The sequence below is a fragment of the Cydia splendana genome, chromosome 27 (genome assembly GCF_910591565.1).
Source record: "Cydia splendana chromosome 27, ilCydSple1.2, whole genome shotgun sequence".
Taxonomy (NCBI): domain Eukaryota; kingdom Metazoa; phylum Arthropoda; class Insecta; order Lepidoptera; family Tortricidae; genus Cydia; species Cydia splendana.
This window is the reverse complement of record NC_085986.1, coordinates 8,764,169-8,789,357: the sequence shown is the minus strand read 5'-3', so window position 1 is coordinate 8,789,357 and position 25,189 is coordinate 8,764,169. Positions and strand designations below refer to the sequence as shown.

The 25,189-nt window shown below is 40.5% G+C and overlaps 1 protein-coding gene across 1 annotated transcript; it reads left to right on the top strand.

The window, feature by feature from the left end:
- The first annotated feature begins 291 nt into the window (after positions 1 to 291).
- Positions 292 to 24,677, top strand: LOC134803808 (wee1-like protein kinase). The gene is made up of 11 exons (XM_063776645.1): positions 292 to 792; positions 9,422 to 9,528; positions 11,083 to 11,199; positions 12,786 to 12,877; positions 13,947 to 14,164; positions 14,701 to 14,847; positions 20,519 to 20,652; positions 21,732 to 21,857; positions 22,657 to 22,784; positions 23,341 to 23,507; positions 24,043 to 24,677. The coding sequence occupies exons 1-11, from the start codon at positions 569 to 571 to the stop codon at positions 24,215 to 24,217; spliced, it is 1,635 nt and encodes a 544-aa protein (XP_063632715.1). The 5' UTR covers positions 292 to 568; the 3' UTR covers positions 24,218 to 24,677.
- Positions 24,678 to 25,189: the final 512 nt, after the last annotated feature.

Here is a 25,189-nt window from a genome sequence, read left to right as displayed (position 1 = left end):
CCACGAGTGCCCTCTGGCCTCACCTAAGTAAGAATAAAAATATCCTAATTTAAGGTAAATTCTATTTGAAGGCAACACCTGTTCTGTAAAAGTCAAATGACTGTTTTTAACTAAATGCGTTCATATTTTTAGCCATAACAAAACATTTTGACCTTGAACCGAAATAAAATAATATTACACAGTTATCAAGATTTTCACCTGTTTAATGATATTTTTATAATGAAAAAACTATATATTCAATTTTAAAAATGCTACGAAATTGCAGTTACAAAACGCAGTTTTAAATATGAACGCATCCATAAACGAACCAATGAAATGTATTGAAGCGCCATCGTTATTTAAAAAAAATAACGGCAGCTAATGAGAGCTCAGTATTCATCGCACCGGTTAAATGAAGCGCTGTGATTGGCCGCACACTTGAACAGGTGCTATGCGTCATCCGCCATAACGTACGTGAATTGTGAAAGTGTGCTTTGTTTAGAATATTGTTAAATCCAGTGTCGTGTAAGTTATTAATTAAAGTTACAGTGTTATTAAAGTGTAAAGTGTTATCTATGTGTTATTAATCATGACCGAATGGTACAGAATGAATACGGGATTGACCAAGCATAATTCTACGGAACTGTCGGAAGAAATGTCAGATTCCTTCAATACATTTTCGGAAAATCTAAGTCCTATCCCGCCAGTGTTCCCAAGGAAGCTGGATTTTAGTTATCCTGACGATGAAGAGAAAGTGGGATCTCCTGCGCCATCATCAATGAGTCCACCATACAGAAAAGTTCGAGCTTTGAGGTAAAACTTTCACTATCACCTGAACTTATCCCATAAAATACCACGTTAAAGCTTGTTTGTCGCATTTAAACGCTGAATGAATGCCAAATTACCGAAAACCCGTTATATAACACTTTAGGCTGACGCTGGCTTGTTTTGATTGCGAGGCAGGTGTTGCAAATAATAATAGCAGTTTCTTTTCTAGAAAGTGTGTTAATTTTATTCATTTATGAGCATTTTCATCACATGATCGTTGAATAGCTGTTCATTTCGTTCCATTTCTAAGCGTTTTGTCACTATAAGGACTGACGATTCAGTAGGTTATCTGCTTATAATTACAATTAATCATACATAATAATGTACAAATAAATGTCATTGTATTTGTATTTCTTGTCTTTAAAATATCTGTTTTTCTATGTTAGACCAACAAGTCAGTGGTAATTTGTATTTAATAATACCAATGGATCAACAATACAAAGTTAGGTTATTTTTCTTCCATCTATTCTATACCATCAGTGGCATAGCTAGGAGTAGGCCCTCGCCCAAGGCCTCACACTTAAGGAGGCCTCGCGGAAGCCAAACCTCTTTATTACCTTGGGATTAGTGCATGCTACACCACTCAGTGGCGGATTTGCAATCATTTCTGCCCCAAGCCCTGTAGTAACTTACTAGCCGCCCTTTTCTCAGGACCCATCATATAGCCTGCCGCCCCTAATGCCTTGCTGCCCTAGGCCCGGGCCTACTGGGCCTTAGGGCAAATCCGCCACTGACGCCACTGTATATCATCATAATTTTTACTTGTCAATCTAGAAATTTATTATTTTAATTAAATGTATACATTTTTAGGATTGACAATGAAATCTTCATAATGTGACATGAAGAAACTTTGAAATAAAGATTTTTAGACATAAAATAATAGTAATTATGTGAACTATTCGATGAATTAATGTAAAGGATTAAAATTCTCCTGTTAATATCCATTTTCCCTGTATCTTCTTTATTTGTATGCACAAATACCATCCCAATACATATAGGTACAGACATAATTATTATTACATCTTAGGTACTTTTGCTGCATAGTCTGATCTGTTACTTTTGATGCTAACTGTATGAAATGAGAATTTTTAGATCCATGTATACAGATAGGACCTATACATGGATCTAAGAAGCGTTTTGACATTGTCTCATCTACTTTCCATACATAAACATGTTGAGACAAGTCTTACAAATCTCACACAATCAGACAAACCAGTCAAATATTGTTATCCTTTCATTAGGGTTCCGTACCCAAAGGGTAAAAACGGGACCCTATTACTAAGACTCCGCTGTCGGTCTGTGTGTCACCAGGCTGTATCTCATGAACCGTGGTAGCTAGGCAGTTGAAATTTTCACAGATGATGTATATTTCTGTTGCCGCTGTAACAACAAATACTAAAGAGTACGGAACCCTCGGTCGGCGAGTCCGACTCGCACTTGTCCGGTTTTTTTTATTTAAGGAAGGGTAATGTTTGGTCTATCTTGTCCATTAGGCCATTTGAAACTTACATTTTGATATCAAAATCAGGGATGTTGCGAATATTCGCATCCACATCCGCGGAACTTCCGCATTATTTTCAAAATCCGCATCCGCATAGTATTTTCCAGAATAAGGCATCAAAAATATAGTACATTGAAAAAAACTGATTTGCAAGACCGAAGTGATCCCATAAGTGTTCCGTGAACAAAGTTTTGTACGGAACACTAAAAATATAGTACTTTTAGATAAAATACTAAATATGAGTGTAATATACGTTTAATCGGAAATATAGTATTTAGCATACTATTCCAAAAGTATATAATATAGTACGGTTGGCAACCCTACGGCTTAAGTGCTAGGTATTTTCGTCATTATACCTATAACGAAATTGTCTAGATCCAGAAAAGTCGGCCAAGTTTCTGTTTATTAAATATAACGCACCTATATTCTTGCTCAAATACTGAACGATTCGTTTTTTTTTATCAATAATAATATGTAATATTTGACGTTTTTTAAGCACCTAATCTTGACATCCGCATCTGCGGATGTGTCCCTTTAAATATCCGCATCTGCAGATGTTAAAAAATCTACATCCGCAACATCCGTGATCAAAATGATGACATTTGCACATTCATTTCGCTCATACTTATTCGTACATGTAATATAATGGAAATTGGCTTGTAATTATATCAAATTCATAACATAAATGCATGTTTGGTAAATTTAAATACCATGAAATCCCCATGTCATGTTACCAAAGTTAATTCATCCAAAAACACAGTGTGCAACATGAGTCATATAATCCCACATTCCTATGCCTATCCCTAATGGGTTCCTGATTAGCTAATCAGGCTGCTTCACTGATAAGGGGTCTCTAATCTATTGTTAATTCGTGGCTCTATCCATGTGGGATTTATTGTACCATTTGCCTTCCCTCAAAAACTAGACAAAGACATAAGGACCGGTCTGGCCTAGTGGGTAGTGACCCTGCCTATGAAGCAGATGGTCCCGGGTTCAAATCCTGGTGAGGGCATTTATTTGTGTGATGACACAGGTATTTGTTCCTGTCATGGCTATATATTATATATATCGTTGTCTGAGTACCCACAACTCAAGCCTTCTTGAGCTTACCGTGGGGCTTAGTCAATATGTGTGAAAAAGTCCTATAATATTTATTTATTACATAATAACATAATATTTATTTATTAGTGCATTCAAACTTAATACCTAGAAACAAAATAATACCATACCTAAAACATAATAAAATAACTAACCTAAAAACTTAAAAACTAAATCTAAAATATAATTTATTTATATCATTTATATGACATGATTTATAATCATAATCTTTATTGTTTGTGAGAAATGGGTTACATTGCCAGTACACATTTAGCAGAAATGTGTGTTAAATAAATCAATTTACAGAATCAGTGGAACAAAATTTAACATGGCCATGTGTTCACAAGGATTTCAGTTAAAAATCAGTTAAAGCACAGTTATAAACAACAATGACACATCACACAAACATATGATCACAGCTGTCCCCACAAAAAACACCCACGCCTAACACCTCAAAGGAAATTCATTCCTATTACAACACACACAGAATCCAAAAAAAATGTGCCTCACCTTTCTTAGGTAGCTTATAAACTTTTAAAAGGATTTCAATCTTATATCTCTACATATAAAGTTCATTTTGCATAACATGATAGGTTGGAAACATGGATGCATCACCTTGCATGGACAAAAAAATGAGTGTGTTTTAGAGATTTTGAATTTTATTCCCAATGTATTAAAGTCCAAATTTGATTGAGTTTGACACACTACTTACAATTTGTCTGAGTCTTGCAAGTTTCTTTTTTTTTGTTAATCTTTCTCAGGTGCTACATGTATTGTTGCAATAAGGTGGGGAGGGCAAGTGTGATTTTACATCTGTGCTTTCCATATGATATGAGTTAAAGTGTGGACATGAAAAAATCTGGTCGGTTTGAATGCGATCTGTCGGCGTTCATTTGTTTTAAAAACAAAAAAAAATATGTCAAACCTTACTGTCAATACTCGATTCTATCAATCTGTTTCGGTATTTTTATAATATATGATGTAATTAAAAGAATGCCGTCCAAAGAACTTGCAATACGAAAAAAAATCGTGAACATGTTTCAAGAAAATCTAGGCATTTCACAAAACGACATTGCTAAGTGTCTGAAAATCAATAAATCGACGGTACAATCGGTACTTTCTAAGTTCAAAAAGGACTTGACTGTGGAACGGAAGCAAGGAAGCGGTAGGAAAAGTGGACCTGTGGACAAAAAAAAGGCAAAGAAGGTAGTCGAGTGTTTTACGAGAAATCCGGGCATATCTATCCGAGATGTTGCAAAAAAGTTGAAAGTGTCCAAATCGTATGTGCAGAAAATTAAACGTTACGAAGGTTTAAAGACTTATAAAGCTGTAGTCAGACCTAATAGGTCAGAAAAACAAGAAAATTCTGTCAAATCACGCTGTAGAAAATTGTACGACCAGTTTCTGACAAAATATGATTGCCTAGTCATGGATGACGAAACATACGTCAAGGCTGATTTTAATCAGTTACCTGGGCAACAGTTTTATGTGGCAAAAAATAAGGCAACTATTCCTGATGAATATAAAAAAATTAAATTATCAAAATTCCCAAAACGTCACATGATTTGGCAAGCGATATGCTCCTGCGGTAAGAGGAGCAAAGCTTTCGTGGCTTCTGGGACAATCAATGGTGAAGTTTACAAGAAGGAGTGTCTGCAAAAGAGATTGCTGCCTTTCATCCAACAACATACGGGTTCTGTACTGTTTTGGCCGGATTTGGCGACATGCCATTACAGTGCGGTTGTCATGGAGTGGTACAGAAATAATAACGTAACCGTAGTACCAAAACAAGCAAATCCCCCCAATTGCCCAGAACTGAGGCCCATTGAGAAATATTGGGCCATAGTGAAAAAAAATCTAAAAAAGTATAAAACGGATTGTAAAGACGTTAAAACTTTTAAGGCGAAGTGGCAAAAAGCTAGTAAAGAAGTTTCTGATTATGTTGTTCAGCGAATGATGACGAAGGTGAAGTCTAAAGTACGTAATGTCATACACACGCATAAACTTGAGTAACTTTTGTATTGTATTTTTATAGCCTCTGACATGTATTATTAGTAAAAAAAAAGTTACATTAAATTTCGTTTTATTGATGAAATTACAAAAAAATATGTACGACCAAATTTTTTCGTGTCCACACTTTATAATTGTAGCAACCTCATGGCGAAAAAGAGGTAATCAGGGCTCGAAAATATGTAAACACAAGTTATTGAAATGATTTATTTTGAACATTTTACATTTATTTTATTAGGGCTTGTCTAAACTGTCAGTAATAAAGTCATAAAATTCTTTTCAGTAATTACTGGGCCGCTTTATTTAAAGTTCCTGTTATTTAAAGTTATTTAAAGCCCCTGCTACACGGTCGCCGACAAGCCTACTAACCGTCTGACCTTGGTCTGTCCTTGGTGTGTGGGTCCGTCTGAGTTGTCTGGCTAGACGGTGGCAAACCACAGTGTGTTCAGAACTCGCGGACGGACAACACGTATTGCAAGCGCACAAAATGGCCCCTAACCTTTCAGAAAGTTGGCGTGGCATTAGTACCTACTCATTGGCGTATGGCCCTAAGGGCGGCGTATGCCACCCCTGGCGGATTGCATTTTGTTTTTCTTCCTTCACTACTGGGGCGGCAAAACTTATTGGCCGGGGCGCCAAATTTCATAACCTACCTACTTGTGGAGTGTAGACTGTAACTTGAGTGATGCGGGGTTCGTTGGGTGAAGCGTAGAAACTCGGCAAACTGGAACGCGCCGGCCGCTGTGCTGTCTCGAAGTCCGCTATACCTCCATTTACCGGTATATGTGTTGTGTGAAATGAAAACACATATATTTGATTTATTTACTGGAGAGTGTTCAGGCTGGTGTGAGTGAAGGTCTCTTGATGTCTCTGATATCTCTGAAAAAGCTACAAACGGCTCCGGTTTATATAGGAAAATACCCGGCCGTTAGGTACCTTTCTTCAACTAGTGAGTGTATCATGCAGAGTCAGTTATGTTTATTTCTGCACAATCACATTATTTATTAGCACGTATGAAAGGAACATGGATCCTAGACTTATAACTAGATACACTAGTGGCTCTGTGAGCTGTAGACCTCGCGAGCAGAGCTTTAAATAACATGGTGCTAAGAGCTTTAAATATAGTAAATTAAAAAAAAAACAATACGAAATTTATGTGTAAAAAAAAATACAAAAAGTTATAATATCCCAGCATACAATTACTGGGAATCAAACCCAGACCCTCTGTGCAAACAGAAAAAGCGAACGTTTACAAACTGAGCCAAATAGTTCTTAGACGGGTTGACGAAATTTAGCTACTCCTTCTCAAATTAAAATTAGTTAAAATTAAATATCTCAATACCTCCGAAACCAGCGAAATAAATTTTCTGAATTTTAGGCCATTTAATCTATAAACATATCTCAAAAAGAAAACACTCGTATGTACCACTATTTGTTTAGGCGCGAGCTATCACAACTCCGTCATTTTAAAAAAATTCAAAAAACCGGACGGACAAAAAATTTTTATTTAGACATATAATCCAGTCACAAAATTTCACGAGATTCGGTTAAGAATTGCGACTTGTAGAGGAGAACATCCGGACATACAAAAGCAAAATGCTCCAGTCGAAACGTAGACCTTCGCTACGCTCCGGTCAATAACATTCCACGCAATTCATTAACATAATATACACACACAAAAGTGAAAAACATAATATACACACAAAAGTAAAAATAGCAAACTTATACGATAAGACTAAACTAAAACATACATGGTTCATAGCAATCATAGCTATTTACGACACTACTCATACTAGTACAATGACAAAAAAATAAGTTTTTGGCATAAAAAAAATTTTTGGTACAAGGGCATTTTCACTTAACTGTGCACCTTTGACGGCCGGTTAGCAATCGTTATAAAACTGACGGTCAATGTCAAATCCCATTTGTCAGTAATGTAACGGTTAGACGTTACTGAAACACGACTTAAGTCGGGCTTTAAAGTACAAGTTAAATGAATATGCCCACAAGAGTTTATCGCTGACTGTACTTTTCTTTCCAGAGGCAACTAATATACTCGTCGAGACAATTCTAAAAACCCCAAACACAATTAGGTCGCGTTGTTCTATCCCAGGGTTCCTATGGCCGCCTCCTGTCTCCATCATCAGATCACCTCTATGGTACCATAATAATGCATTGTCACCCGACTTATATATGTATGCAAATTTTCATCTCCATCGGAAACTAGAAAGTGGGTCTAATGTAACTTGCAAGATTTGACCCGTACAAACATATTTACATACTTACATTAGGTATATTGCAAGTTAATAAAAAGTTTGTAAAAAAAGAAAAGGGTATATGAATGAAACGCTGGCTCAAAAAACGGCATTTGTTCAGTCGTTTCAACTTAATGAATTCGCTGGACTACGCTACGGGGACGTACATAACTTTCTGAGAATGAAGAGGAAAGTATTTGATGAATTATTAGAAATGCTACTGAGTACCCATGGCATGGCTATTAACCACACGAGCGCACACGGCGCGTCCTCCAAGCGAAATGGCCTAGTGCGGTCAGCGTCGGGCCGCTACACGGTTCCGTACCGACTGCTCAGACCGCCGGCGCGCGCTCGCATGCCAAGGGCGTCCGGACGTCAAACGAAATTTTGTTGGTAAGGGCGATTGTGCACTACAATGAATTTTACTATCCGGCAGTCTGAGTTTTCATGGTCCGATATGGCATGAACAAAACGGATGATTGGCTTGTGCACTTATCCGTCTTTTTACTCGCAGGTGCGGCGCAGTGGCATGAAACACCCACCCCCAAGTCATGAATAATACTAATTCCAGACGCAGTGCACAAGCATAAACACGTTTTTCATAGCTGTCATCTCGGACCGGAAAAAAACGGTCCGGAATAGCGAAAAGTAAAATTTCGGACGGTAAAATTACGTCTAGTGCACAAGCTACTATATACATTTAATGGCGTGCCATATCGGACCGTAAAAACTCGGACTGCCGGACAGTAAAATTCATTGTAGTGCACAATCGCCCTAACAACTGTCTACACGGTCCGGGACAGACCAAGGCCACGAGGTTTGGGGGCTTGTCGGCGACCGTGTAGCAGGGGCTGTACACTACACCTTTTTTTAAATTTCGACTTTTTTAGGGCTATTACTAAGACTCCGCTGTCCATCTGTCTATCACCAGGCTGTATCTCATGAACCGTGATAGCTAGGCAGTTGAAATTTTCACAGATGATGTATTTCTGTTGCCGCTATAACAACAAATACTAAAAACAGAATATAATAAATATTTAAGTGGGGCTCCCATACAACAAACGAGATTTTTTTTCCCAATGGTACGGAACCCTTCGTGCGCGAGTCCGACTCGCACTTGGCCGGTTTTTATCTTATCTCTACTCAGAATCATCTATCCTAATAGAAGAAAAAAAGTGTCCCTCGATTTTTCCCCCATTCCGTTACCATTTTTATAGACGTATGACGACAACGGAATGGAAACATCGAAAAATGTATATCCATACATACCTAGACATATTTTAGGACATTTTTTTCTTTTATTTTTCGTACAAAAACAATATATTGTATCGTATTTCAGATGACCATTTATGCCAAAAGTTCAGTGTTTTAACATTCAAATTATCATGATCTTATTAGTATTAATATTATGTTCCTATCACTACACCTCCTTAAGTTCCCCGCCGCGTCTGTCTGTGTGTGTGTGTATGTTCGTGATAAACTCAAAAACTACTGAACGGATTTTCATGCGGATTTCACCTATGAATAGAGTGATGCTTGAGAAAGGTTTAGATGTATAAAATGTCAAAGGTTCCGTCACACAGGCGCGTTTTCCGGGCGGGGCGTGTGCGTTTTATATGTAAAAGCGGCGCGCCCCGCTCAAGCGCTGCCCGCAAAACGCGCCTGTGTGACGGAGCCTTAAGGTTTTGTGTAACCCGTGCGAAGCCGGTCGCTAGTGTTATAATAATCTTATCTATCTTTATCTTTACAGGTTATTCGACAGTCCCCGAACGCCGAAGAGCCTTCTAGAAAAATGCTCAACGCCATCCCACAACACTTCCAGGTCGCGACTGTTTCCTCCCAAACTCAATGTACCATGTAAGTAACATATGAAATTAACGCAAAAGCTGATTAAGGAGATTCTTAAACTATATTTCAACGCGGAAACCACTCACTAAGCACCATACTGGGCTGGCTGAGATGCAGGATCAGTATCGCCGTTATACGTCCGTTATAGTCCACTGCCAGGTGGCTTGGGTTCGACGACGGTGCCGCCCTTCCACACATAGATTGAAACCCCTTTTCTGCCCTAAAATTTTCAATTTATATTTTACTTATGTGTTATTAATGCTTAAATAAATATATATTATGTGGGATATTCTTATCTGGGACCACAACAAAAACTCGTCTTAAGCGATAACGCGTGTTAACCGTGAAAAAGTAAGAAAACTAGTTGCAGGTACCTGAGAAAACGGTATATTATGCGGGAAATATGATTCTATAAACGGTTTCTATTCTACTGTACGCAAAATGTGCCGACTTTGCTCCAAAATTCATTATTTTATATTGTGGTAGGTATCCCGATTTAAAGTAGACCATCACTACAGTTGTAGTGCATAATTATTTTCCATCGTATTTTCACGGAAACGTACGAACGTGTCTTGCTTCAGTCAGTCTCGGTACAAAAAGTACTGACGTTGACTGAAGTAGCATGACAAATACGAACATTTTCGAGAAAATACGACGGAAAACAATTATGCATTACGTCTGTACAGTCACCATCAGATATATCGGAGCGGCAATGGTGTTCACAATATCTGAACGCGCACTCTAGCGCCTTGACAATAGAGGCATGTTCAGATATTTGTGAGCGCCTTGGCCGCTCCGATATATCTGATGGCGACTGTACTATCGTTATATGTTGTTGAATGTAATAAATAATTAATAAACATTACGTATGTAGAGCTTTGACAATTTGGTGGAATACACAACTTTCTATCAAACCGCGTCGTACGCGAGTGGAATAAATTGCCAGAAACAGTGATATGTGCTCCTTCAGTGAATAGTTTCAATAACAGACTTGACAAACACTTAAACAAAAAAAATGAACACTAATCGTTAAAAAAACAAGTGCAGTGATATACACGCATCAGCTTTCAGCTGCTAGTGTATTAAACAATATAATAATATAATATAATAATAATAATACACACTAGCTTAGTATTTCATCATCATTATCATCATCGACTGGACATACACTTGTCAATTTGTGCGTGATTTATGATCTCTTTATGTTTGAAAATACATCAGCATTCATATATAATGGGGTGACATCTCACTGCGTGACGAAACCCCTTTAATTTTTTTTTTATTAGCCTATGTGTGTCCCACTGCTGGGCAAAGGCCTCCCCTCTCCCTTTCCAATCCTCCCTGTGCTGAGCAAGATCCCGCCAATCCCGCTGGAAAGCATCCAGGTAGTCCCGCCATCTCTTTCTCAGTCTGCCTCTGCCTTGACTACCATGGGGATGCCAGCTAGTGGCTATTTTGGCCCATCTGTCATCATGCATCCGGCAGACATGTCCAGCCCAGTCCCACATTAGCCTGAATTTTTTTTATAGTAGATGTTAAAAAAACATAATTTTCTGTTGCCCCCAGGCGTCACCACGGGCTCCAGCCACCACCTGCATCCGCCGGACGAGGACAGCGCACTCGGCAGCATGCACGAGGACTCTAAACCCGTGGCCAACATCAACCCGTTCACTCCTGATGGTAAGACTACCATTTTCAGACTGGTTTACTACAAGTCACATTTTCAGACCTTAATGTACCTTTCTACACCGTGTTTTTTTTTCCGTTAATTTCAAGGGTGCATTCTTGAGCTTAAATCAAGTAACTTTTTCAAAGACACCAATATTCTAATTAACTCCATTTCAGAGATAATCAATAATTTATTTTTTTCCTATAAGGCCTTTACAAGCGTGTACACTTGCTTTAGGGCCGGTTTACATATTGATTAGTGTTTAGAATGAGTTCATACATTTGCTAGTAAACTTAAGTACAATCTCGGTCGATCAATGTTCGAAATGACATTGATATGTCACAGATTTCTATTATTTGGTTGAGTTAAATGTAATGCCCGTGTTACAACAAGGCTAAATGCTACATTTAATTACTTTTTAAAATTAATTTATTTTTAAATAAAACAAAAAAAAAAAAATTTAAATTGTAACTATGCCATTTAGTTATCTTAAACGTTTAACCATACCCCGAAGTTAACGGAATTCAATAAAAACACGGCGTAGACACATTTACCATGTAGATCCCAAGATAAGCTGACTAGTAAGCTTTCCGGGCGATATCGACGACAACGGAACGGCAGCTGACGGTCACGAAGCTTCATGATACTTTTTATAACCTCTATGAGTTATAAGCCACATTTACCCTAGAATTCCGGTATAAACTGCCTAGTATTTCCTAATGGCGATATTCACAATCCGCCATCGGAGTCACAGCTGACGATCACGAAGCATCATGATACATCCCTTAGACAGACACTTACTCGTATCATAAACTTGGGCATAATCTGCTTGTGGTCCACTACTAATTGCATAATCAATATGTTTTAAAGTACCTACAGTTCTGGAAGAGAACTTGCTAAAGCTCTTTATTTTTACACATCAATTAAGAGCCAACGGGAGTGGTCATTTCTCCATACAAACGTACTCCTCGTTTTCCTCCGTGGTTTTTGAAGCTAGAGCAATGATTTTTTCAACACAGATTAATATTGTCAATATCTGTGTCGGACCGGTTTGCTTTTTTTGATATTTTTGTTTTTTAAGGCGCTAGAGCCCTTCAAAAATGGCCAAAATGGCCTAATTCACTATGCCGCAATGAGAGGCGTGGCATTCAAAACTGATATCAATTAGCCAAAAAAGCAAAACGGTCCGACACAGATAATTTCATAATAATGTAGATTTCCAAATTTGGTTATGATTGGTTAAGTTTTGGAGGAGGAAACAGGAGTACAAAACCTCGATTTTTGAGATTTTTACGTAGGATTTTTCGCCTTGTCCTTATAGCACTACTTTTAGGTGCCGCTTCCGTTAGCGAGACGGGTATATTTACCTAAAATATTTAAAACTCAGCTCCTGTTTCGTCTTAAGCTCTGATTTCCTAGGATAGCGGTGCCGTAAGATACCGGCCGTCTCCATACAAAATAATACGACTAAATATGGATGTAGCAGTATTTTGTATGGAGACGGCCGCTATATGACGGCACCGCTATCCTAGGAAAACAGAGCTTTAAACAAACACTATATAATAACTGACTTGTATAATGTATTTATTGTGCACAGGCCAAGCGTTGAACAAGAAAAAGCGGGCGCTATCTAAAACACCGACTTCTATGGGAGATGCCACACCGGAGCAGCCGGCTAAAAGATTGAGGGTAAGTTTATTTTTTACACAGATTTAGTGTTGTTACTTAGTCTTAATTTTATTTGCCAGATACTAAAATGTACAGATCTTTTTATCAAAAGTGTCTCGGATGTATATAAGCGTATATAGTTTTTCAGAAAAAAGTGTACCTACCGTCATAGAGAAAAAAATACATAGATTGCTCACTCCATACATCAGTTTTGGTACCAAAAAGACTATTATTTCATAGTCGATAGTCGATTTATCAGTACTTTAAGTAGCAGTAGTAGTTATGTTGTTAAGCATTAGACTTTCCGGTCGGTGCTACATTTATTGTCACTTGACAGTACTACTACTGCCTTCGAGCAACACGGAAGGGAGGCGTCATTCGCACTATTTCCCCTCTGCCGAGGTACAAGATTAGCGCGTCAATCTAATCTAGCGCGGGTAATAAAACTAGTTGCACTTGGATTTTTCACTAGACCGAGTCCAGACGCGCGCGTGAACACTGCTGCACAAAAATGCCTGTTTGCTCGGTTTCTTGTTATAAAAAGAGGTCGGGGACATCAAATTTACAAAAAGAAAGTGTTACATTTCACATGTAATATTTTTTTTACATATACGTTTAATTACATTCAAACACAATTATTATATTTTAGTCAGTACAAATTGCGGATCGGTCGAGCGACAAATCCGACTTCTCATCTCTCAGAATACAATAACATACTTCAACGAAAATGTGTTAGTGTGCGTGTTGTGACACTTGTCACTCGTCCGTACACAAAAAGAGATCGAGGTTTGCAAGATTTGTTTTGACGTGTGTCATTTTCTATGTATTTGTGTCGTCATTACAGATTGGATTTTGTATGTAAGTGTGTGAGAAGTGCGACTGTGTGCACCTTTCCCCCCGCGAAAAATGGCAGAAAGATTTGTACGGTGAGATATCGCTTCTCCCTTCCGATGTGTCGGAAGCCGGTGTTGCTCGAAGACTACTGCTGTAGAAATAACTCAAAAGTTGATAGTTTTTCGAAAATAAGCAATTATACATTTTGACCCAGACACAGTTTTTTTACAATTAATATTATAAATATTGTCACCAGGAGTCCAACATATCCCGCTACAATGTAGAGTTCATTGAACTCGGCGTGATCGGCCGCGGCGAGTTCGGCCGCGTCACGCGCTGCGTCAACAAACTAGACGGATGTGTGTACGCACTGAAGCGGTCGCTCAGGCCGGTGGCGGGCTCTGCGCAGGAGCGCGCCGCGCTCACCGAGGTGTACGCGCATGCCGTGTTGGGGAAACATCCCCGGGTCGTCAGGTGAGATACAGTAAACAAGCTAGACGGATGCGTGTACGCACTGTAGCGGTCTCTAAGACCTGTGGCGAGCTAGCGCAGGAGCGCGCCGCGCTGACCGAGGTGTACGCGCACGCCGTGTTGGGGAAACATCCCCATCAGGGACCCCGGGTTGTCAGGTGAGTTGACACATCAATACCTCTCGCGTTCACAGTTCCTTGAAGTCTCTTTTGGTGCGAAAAGTTGATAATTCGCAATGCGAGGCGATAAATTAGAACACAGTCCGAAGGGACTGTGTTAAATTGATACGAGTTGCGACATACCTATTCGCACGTGTATCGTACAACGTTTTACAGTACAAACAGTAACACTCCTAACTGTACATCGGTGGACCTTATTACAAAATGCATAAGGTCCACCGATGTACAGTTAACAGTACGGGCGATGCCACATAACTACATATGTATGGCTGGCAGTAAGCCAGGGAACATTGACGTTTGTTATATTTGTTACATCAATATCTACGATAAAATAATATTAATACTCATCCCTCTCTACAGATACTACTCAGCGTGGGCAGAAGACGACCACATGATAATCCAGAACGAATACTGCTCCGGGGGCAGCCTGCAGCAGATGATGGAGAACGGCCCGCTGCCTGAAAGCGAACTGTTACTACTGCTGGCCCACGTTGCTGATGGTTTAGCGTGAGTATTCAATTGTTATAATTGGGCAGAAGACAACCACATGATAATCCAGAACGAATACTGCTCCGGGGGCAGCCTGCAGCAGATGATGGAGAACGGCCCGCTGCCTGAAAGCGAACTGTTACTACTGCTGGCCCATGTCGCTGATGGTTTAGCGTGAGTATTCTACTGTTATACTTGGGCAGAAGACGACCACATGATAATCCAGAACGAATACTGCTCTGGGGGCAGCCTGCAGCAGATGATGGAGAACGGCCCGCTGCCTGAAAGCGAACTGTTACTACTGCTGGCCCATGTCGCTGATGGTTTAGCGTGAGTATTCTACTGTTATACTTGGGCAGAAGACGACCACATGATAATCCAGAACGAATACTGCTCCGGAGCCCGTCTGCAACAGATGATGGAGAACGGCCCGCTGCCTGAAAGCGAACTGTTACTACTGCTGGCCCATGTCGCTGATGGTTTAGCGTGAGTATTCTACTGTTATACTTGGGCAGAAGACGACCACATGATAATCCAGAACGAATACTGCTCTGGGGGCAGCCTGCAGCAGATGATGGAGAACGGCCCGCTGCCTGAAAGCGAACTGTTACTACTGCTGGCCCATGTCGCTGATGGTTTAGCGTGAGTATTCTGTTATACTTGGGCAGAAGACGACCACATGATAATCCAGAACGAATACTGCTCCGGAGCCCGTCTGCAACAGATGATGGAGAACGGCCCGCTGCCTGAAAGCGAACTGTTACTACTGCTGGCCCATGTCGCTGATGGTTTAGCGTGAGTATTCTACTGTTATACTTGGGCAGAAGACGACCACATGATAATCCAGAACGAATACTGCTCTGGGGGCAGCCTGCAGCAGATGATGGAGAACGGCCCGCTGCCTGAAAGCGAACTGTTACTACTGCTGGCCCATGTCGCTGATGGTTTAGCGTGAGTATTCTACTGTTATACTTGGGCAGAAGACGACCACATGATAATCCAGAACGAATACTGCTCCGGAGCCCGTCTGCAACAGATGATGGAGAACGGCCCGCTGCCTGAAAGCGAACTGTTACTACTGCTGGCCCATGTCGCTGATGGTTGTGCGTGAGTATTCTACTGTTATACTTGGGCAGAAGACGACCACATGATAATCCAGAACGAATACTGCTCTGGGGGCAGCCTGCAGCAGATGATGGAGAACGGCCCGCTGCCTGAAAGCGAACTGTTACTACTGCTGGCCCATGTCGCTGATGGTTTAGCGTGAGTATTCTGTTATACTTGGGCAGAAGACGACCACATGATAATCCAGAACGAATACTGCTCCGGAGGCAGCCTGCAGCAGATGATGGAGAACGGCCCGCTGCCTGAAAGCGAACTGTTACTACTGCTGGCCCATGTCGCTGATGGTTTAGCGTGAGTATTCTACTGTTATACTTGGGCAGAAGATGATCACATGATAATCCAGAACGAATACTGCTCCGGGGGCAGCCTGCAGCAGATGATGGAGAATGGCCCGCTGTCTGAAAGCGAACTGTTACTACTGCTGGCCCATGTCGCTGATGGTTTAGCGTGAGTATTCTACTGTTATACTTGGGCAGAAGATAATAATAATAATAATAAGTGACAGTCTGAGTCCCCTATGGTTCTGCCTAGCTCTCAATCCCCTCAGTACCCTGCTGAAGGATTTGGGACTAGGTTGCCGGCTTCGGAGAGAGGGTGAAATCATTTCTCACCTTCTGTACATGGATGACCTCAAATTATTTGCACCAAATAGCCAAGACTTGTCGGAGCTACTGAAAACCACCGAAGGTTTCAGTAGTGCCATCAACATGGAGTTTGGTGTCGATAAATGTGCGGTTATGCATGTACAGCGGGGGAGGGTTGTAAATTCAACAAATTTACAACTCTCTGAGACAATGTCTTTCAGATCTATCTCTGAATCAGAAACCTATAAATACCTTGGCATGTCACAGTCGTTGGGTATTGAGGACGAGGGTATTAGACGGTCGGTGAAGGAGCGCTTTTTCAGTCGGCTCACAAAAGTCCTTAACAGTCTTTTGTCAGGAGGCAACAAAGTGCGCGCCTTCAACGCCTGGGTAATGCCCCTACTCACATACTCCTTTGGCATACTAAGGTGGACTCAGACCGAGCTGGACGCCCTGGATCGGAGGGTCCGGTCACTGCTCACCACACATCGCATGCTACACCCACGCTCGTCAGTTATGAGATTGTACATCCCACGGAAGTGTGGAGGCCGAGGCTTCCTAAACGCCAAGGATCTCCACAACCGCGAGGTGTACAATCTCAGGAATTATTTCCTTAACAACGAGTGTGGGATGCATCGTGATGTGGTGGCAGTAGACAGGAACCTCACGCCGCTCTCCTTGGCAAACGAGAACTGGCGCAAACCTGTGGTACTAAGTACTGCGGATCGCAAGGCGGCATGGGAGAGTAAGGTGCTACACGGGCGGTTCTACAAGGCCCTCACGGGACCCGATGTGGACCTGCTCGCGTCGGTGAACTGGTTACGATTCGGGGACCTCTTCGGAGAAACCGAGGGTTTTGCCTGTGCAATTGCGGACGAAGTGATGATGACGAACAACTATCGGAAATATATCCTGAAGGACGGTACGGTCGACATTTGTCGGGCATGCCGCCGTCCCGGAGAGTCACTCAGGCATATCATTTCCGGTTGTTCTCATCTTGCTAACGGCGAGTACTTGCACAGACATAATCTCGTAGCCAGAATTATTCACCAGCAACTTGCTCTTCTATATGGCCTTGTGGACCGCGAAGTACCGTACTACAAGTACTTACCTGCGCCTGTTCTCGAGAATGGTCGTGCCACGCTCTATTGGGATCGATCTATCATCACAGACAGGACTATTGTAGCCAATAAGCCTGACATTGTGATAATAGATCGATCGCAACGTCGGGCCGTGCTCGTTGACATCACCATCCCCCATGATGAGAATCTCGTGAAGGCCGAGAAGGACAAGTCCAGTAAGTACCTAGACTTGGCTCACGAGATAACCGCCATGTGGGATGTTGATTCGACGATCATTGTCCCGATAGTCGTTTCAGTGAACGGTCTAATAGCGAAGAGTCTCGACCAACATCTTGAGAGACTCTCGCTAGGTGGTTGGATCAAGGGTCAGATGCAGAAGGCGGTGATCTTGGACACGGCGCGGATAGTCCGCCGGTTCCTCTCTCTGCAGCCCTGACCACCGGTAGCTTGGGCCTTGCCCCGCTGCTGGCGGCACCCTAGGTTAGGTTTTTTATAATGTGTTTATATGTATTTTTTATCGTTTTGTAAGTGTTTTTATATTTTACTTTTATACTCACATTGTAAAACCCTAACCTAAGACCCTAATTAAATAAAGAGATAATAATAATAAAAGACGTTTATTCAAGAAGTTTGAACATAGGTACATAATAAAAGTACAGGATAATGCTTACAAACTAATTGAAATGGAAAGTGGCTCAGCTTATGTCTGTGCCAAAAGGCTTCGGGGCACAACGGCCCTAAAGACTTGCAGCAACGGACGCTGTTATTCTGCCACCGCCGTATTTGTATCTAGCTAAGGACAGTAGAAACATTTACACTATTTATTACATATAGGACAAGATAGCAAAACCAAACAATGCGCAGTGGATAAAAAAGTGCTAGCTTTACAAAAGTTAAATATCTAATAGCTATAGAGCAGGTCACTCAACCAAAAGTATATGTTACATTCTTTTGGAGGTCCAGTAAATAAGCCTTGCAACGTAGTTTGAAAACCGCCAGGGACTTACTGTTAACTACTGGTGGCGGCAAATTGTTCCAGCATTTAGACGCAGCATAGCGAAAACTGCCTCTAAATGACTGAAGCCGGAGTAGTGGAAGGGAGATACGCTCTTGTTGTTCACGCAAACCTTTCAACTTTCGGTTAGGCTTCCATTCAAGTTTACGCGCGAGATAGGGTGGAATACCGGATTGTTTAAGCGTAAATACCATTGACGCAAGCTTTAATATTCGTCTGTGTGACATATTCAGTTTACCCGCTTTATTAAGGTAAGGGCTAATATGTGAGCGGCGAGGAATATCTTGACAGAAACGTATGCATGACTTCTGTACACGTTGAATCGCTCGTTCTGTTCTTTTTCTTATACAAGATGATCACATGATAATCCAGAACGAATACTGCTCCGGGGGCAGCCTGCAGCAGATGATGGAGAATGGCCCGCTGCCTGAAAGCGAACTGTTACTACTGCTGGCCCATGTCGCTGATGGTTTAGCGTGAGTATTCTACTGTTATACTTGGGCAGAAGATGATCACATGATAATCCAGAACGAATACTGCTCCGGGGGCAGCCTGCAGCAGATGATGGAGAATGGCCCGCTGTCTAAAGCGAACTGTTACTACTGCTGGCCCATGTCGCTGATGGTTTAGCGTGAGTATTCTACTGTTATACTTGGGCAGAAGATGATCACATGATAATCCAGAACGAATACTGCTCCGGGGGCAGCCTGCAGCAGATGATGGAGAATGGCCCGCTGTCTGAAAGCGAACTGTTACTACTGCTGGCCCATGTCGCTGATGGTTTAGCGTGAGTATTCTATGCCTGTTATACTTGGGCAGAAGACGACCACATGATAATCCAGAACGAATACTGCTCCGGAGGCAGCCTGCAGCAGATGATGGAGAGCGGCCCGCTGCCTGAAAGCGAACTGTTACTACTGCTGGCCCATGTCGCTGATGGTTTGGCGTGATTATTTGACTATATAATAGATTTTTTTACGATCGTGATATAATAGAGCTTTTTGGTTGAGGGGTTTTTAGAATTGTCTCGATGTTTGGGTGAGTGTTGGTACGAAGCTTGCTGAGTGGCCTAAGTGAAGTACGAGATTGAAACATCAAACATCATGAAACATCAACATTTGTTCAGCAAATAGGCCACAAGGGCACTTTTACACGTCATCATTGAATTTACATACAAGGAAAAATAATAACATCAACAATTTTATATAATAAAACTAACAATTCAATCTAACGTATTACAATTACTAAGAGATGTATATGGTATCTTAATGTCGAATTACTTACATAAAAAATACAGATACAAAACACAAAAAAAAAATCTATAATATTTAGAGGTGTAAATGTCTCTAGGTGTCAGAACTATAAGATTATATAGTTTATCAAGTTATCCTTAGAGATGTATAGGGTCTCCAAGAGTCAATATCCTGTATAATTAATACATTCATTAAGAGAAAAGAAACATTGGAGAACAGAATGAGGCGTCTCACTGTAATTAATTAATAAAAATAAAGTTACTAAGTATAATAGCTTGTGTTAGCTTAAACAGACCAGTCTCCACAAACAGCACCCGTTCACGAGTATGACGCGTATCTCAGCCATGCTTGATTATATCATATTATAACATAATGTTTACAATACTTTGTCTATGACTCAACTAAAATAAATCTTTTCTACTATATAACCTAAATAAAAAAACTAAATTACGTATGTGTCTCAGTAGATACCCCCCTCCCCCTCCCCCTCCCCCTAATATATGTCCTTCATTGGAATTTGGAAGTCAAATATACCAAATTTCTATTATCCAGACTTGTGTCGAAAAAAGATTTGTATATCATGTACATATATTTTTCATTTGTTCTAAACATCATTTTCGATTGTTACAGTTACATCCATTCGTTACAACTCGTACACATGGACGTGAAACCCGGTAACATCTTCGTGTGCAGCCGAGAAGGCGAACCAGCGGCGGACTCAGACGATGACGACTATAACACCAACACGCACATATACAAGATCGGTGAGTGACATTAGTTACATTTGGCACACATGGACGTGAAACCCGGTAACATATTCGTGTGCAGCCGAGAAGGCGAACCAGCGGCGGACTCAGACGATGACGACTATAACACCAACACGCACATATACAAGATCGGTGAGTGACATTGGTTACATTTGGCACACATGGACGTGAAACCCGGTAACATATCCGTGTGCAGCCGAGAAGGCGAACCAGCGGCGGACTCAGACGATGACGACTATAACACCAACACGCACATATACAAGATCGGTGAGTGACATTAGTTACATTTGGCACACATGGACGTGAAACCCGGTAACATATTCGTGTGCAGCCGAGAAGGCGAACCAGCGGCGGACTCGGACGATGACGCCTATAACACCAACACGCACATATACAAGATCGGTGAGTTATAGTAGTTGCATTAGCTACAACCAAAGACATATGTAACTTCGTATAAGACGAATAAAGTCTAAGGAAAAAACGTGCCTCGGAATTCAAGTAAAAGTCATACTCGAATAGATGCCGCACACACCTTTAGCCTATCCTCGGCTAGATGGCGTGACGACACCGTTTCATATTTAACAATTTTAACACATAGATATCAGTGAATGAACGTGGATCAAAATGATATAAAAATAATAAAATCATTTATCCATATATATACATTTTTTGATAACTTTATACGTTTTCATTTTGAGTTTTAGTCGTGTGTCGATAGATGGCAGTAAATTTACAGGGACTACAAAATTTACAATGACAGGACCCCTCTATACTATCTATTATTTTTGCTACAACTCTTACTCATAGTGGTGGTAACGTCTTCGAGCCAAGACAGCCATACCAACACGCACAATATCGGTGAGTTACAGAAAAAGATAAGATAAAATGGATGCATCATACAAACCTGATCATGGTTTTAGGTTTTCGAATTGACCTCCCCAGTTATTATTCACACATTTTAATTAAAAAGATGTTTCATTATTCCTTATATTTTTACATCACGGCATACTCCAATATCCACCCAAAAATTCACAGATCTCCCTATAACTATATAAATTATGTTCTTTTTTCAACAGGTGATTTAGGTCACGTGACGTGCGTGTCATCCCCGCGTGTAGAGGAGGGGGATTGTCGCTATCTCACTCGCGAGATCATTCAGGAGGATCTCACACATCTCACCAAGTCCGACATATTCGCTTTCGGTAAGTCTACCTCATCATTATTACCAAAATCAATACGTATCTTGTTTGTTTCTTCATTGAAGAAGAGAGAATAGTCTTAGGGTATTCGGTTATTCCCATTAGTTACCACTGGTAACAACATGGTGGTAACTAGTGGGAATACTGGGAATAACCCGGGTATACCACTTGTCCAATTTCTTGGTCCAATGTGCAATGCGTCTCACTCTCTCATTAAACAAAATGTGAGTTTGAGAGAGCAGTTTGGTTTTTAATGTGTATGACACACATTAAAAACCAAACTGCTCTCTCAAACTCACATTAGGTAAATACACTGAAAATGGATACTGAAGATAACATAATCAAATCTGGTTTTCGGTTTGTTGTAATATTTAAATTAATTATTGTTACATTCGGTTATTCACACTCAATAGGCCCCGTGCATGAACTATAGGGGGCAGCATAGGAGCCGTCAGATTTTTGGCGCGCGGCGTGAATGTGTCGTTTATGCTTCCGATGTAGCCCACAAGATGGCAGTACCGACTATGTACAAGGAAACGTACCGACAAGAACGGTAGATGGTAGCACTTGCTTTGGCAATGTACAGTCTCCAGCGATAATATGTTACACAATGAAGGCCGCAAAAATATCTGACACGATCTTGTTTGTAGAGCCATAAGAGCGTGTCATATATTTTTGCGGCCTTCGAAGAGGCACATACTATTGCAGGTGACTGTACATGTGCACATATGTTTCCAATTCAGGCCACAAGATGGCAGACCCTCCAACGCGCACGGTCCCTATAATGTTTTGTATTGTCCAGGTCTGACGCTGTTCGAGGCGGCCGGTGGCGGCCCGTTACCTAAGAACGGCCCCGCCTGGCACGCGTTGCGGGACGGACAGCTGCCCGACCTGCCCGGTATATCCCGGGAATTCCACCAGCTCATACAGGTAATATACTGGGACGGAACTTTTAGATCGTTAGGAAACCTTTGACACGGTTGACTTCCTAATCGGTATAGAAAATATAGGTATTATCGACATGCAGCAGCGCCATTAGAGCTCCTTTATGCTAACCAGAATTAGCAAATTGGCATTATTAATTAGTTAGAAGAAAGTAAATATTGGAAACCATATCACTGTAGAACCGAACAATTTTAATGGTGTGCCTCAGGGTAGTGTTGTTGGACCCCTACTCTTTAATTTAAGGAATTCCATTGACATATTACATGTAGCCTTACTATTCATCGTTACTACTCCGCAACGGTCTAATTAGCCATATTATTATGTATTTATATTCAATATTTGTATCTTGTTCTAGGCTTGTTTAAATGTTATTTTTTAAACATATTAAATACATGTATTTTTCGCCACAGATAAATTCACTAACAGTAATATTATAAAAATATCCAGCTAAAAATTAAGATATAGTGTTATTTCAAATTTATGACATCTTTTGACCTATAATAATCAGATCCATGATCTTAACCCGTATAATTAATTTCAGAAAATGATCGACCCGGACCCGAACCAGCGACCGTCCGCGAGCCGGCTGCGGAAGCACCCGCTGCTACATCCGGCCGGCAACAAGAGCAAGACGCAACTAACGAGGGAGCTAGCGGCCGCTAAGCTTAAAAACGAGTTGCTCACCAAGAAACTAGACGAATATGCGAGGTAAATAAAATAACTAACATTTTAACTAATTTTATTACCTTAGAAATTTACCTTAGATGGGCCATTTTATTTAAAGTTGTCTTCTACACTTTTTTTTTCAAAATTGGGATTTTTTATGTTATTTCTACTCAGAATCATGAGCTCTTTTAATCCTAATAGGAAAAAAAAAGTGTCCCAAGATTTCCATACATATTTCGATCTTTCCATTCCGAAACCGCCATACAAAGTCTATGAAAAAATGGTAACGGAATGGGGAAAACACCTTGGGACACTTTTTTTCTCGAGCTCGTGATTCTGAGTAGAAATAACATAAAAATCCCAATTTTGAAAAAGAAGTGTAGGGGACAACTTTAAATAAAATGGCCCAGATATAATTATATTAAAATAAAAAAAATTGAAATCTCCTCCCCCCTCTTTTTGCGTGGGGGGTTAAAAATAAACTATGTAGTCATGAGGCTTGTTTTTTTATGACTTCTGTTACTGATTTTACTATTAGACTTGGACTAAACCTCGGACTACAATTTTTTTTTTCCAGATGTCTAAAATCCCTGACCCCCGGCCGCCTTGTAACCCAAGACTCCGCCAAGTTCCGAACGCGCTCAGCGAAGCGCATGCAGAAACCGAGGGAACATCTCCTCGACGCCATACAAAATATCAGCTCGCCCATACACCGCTTGGACAGGCGGACGGACAGACGGAAAAAGGTATAGATATACATATATAGCAACCCACAGAATACAAGAGAAATTAATACGGAAACTTGGAAACTGCAAATGTTTAAAATGCATCAAGGATTTGATTATCATGTAAAGAAGATAATTATAGATATGTAAGCGACTCACATTTTATCAGAAAAAAAAATATATTAAAATTGGAAACTACAGTTACACCTTACAGTAGTGCATTATTTTCCGTATTTTCACGGAAACGTACGAACTATTTCAGTCAGTCTCGGTACAAAAAGTACTGAGGTTGACTGAAGTATCGTGACAAATACGAACGTTTCCGAGCAAATACGATGGAAAACAATTATGCACTTGCACTACATCTGTATAGATATATGTAAGCGACTCTCACTTTTTACCGGAGAAAAATATATTAAAATTGGAAACTACAGTAACAATCTACTTACAGCACCACAGTTACAGTGTAAGGTATACCTGGATAAGATCGGATGGAGGTTAAGATCGTATGATCGCAATTGCTACCAAAGTAGTTATATCACTAGCAATACAATGTGTAAAGCCATTTCATCCCGCCCCTCTTGCCACTTGCCAAAAGTGGGAAAAGTTAAAATTTTATGGAAAAAAAAACAGGATTTTTTAACGCATGCAACTTATTCTCCTTGCTTTAGAGTTCAAATTAGCATTTGGTCCGATCTTAGTCCAAGCAGGTTTTTCGGATTGGTGTCTTGAAAAAATGTTGTTCAACTTTGAGTGTAGATTACTCCTAAACTATTCTATTAAGGGACAGTAAGTGAATCTATAATAAAAGATTGTTTTCTTTTTTATCATTTGAAATAAACATTCGGATTAAAACCAAAATATTACTTTGCTAATCCGCGAAAAGATAACGTGCTAGTCAATCAGTGCTAACCCGTTATACTTACTTGCGTATTTTTACATGCAATTAATATTCCCACCCTCCCACCGCAAAAATAAATACGCAAATAAATATAACAA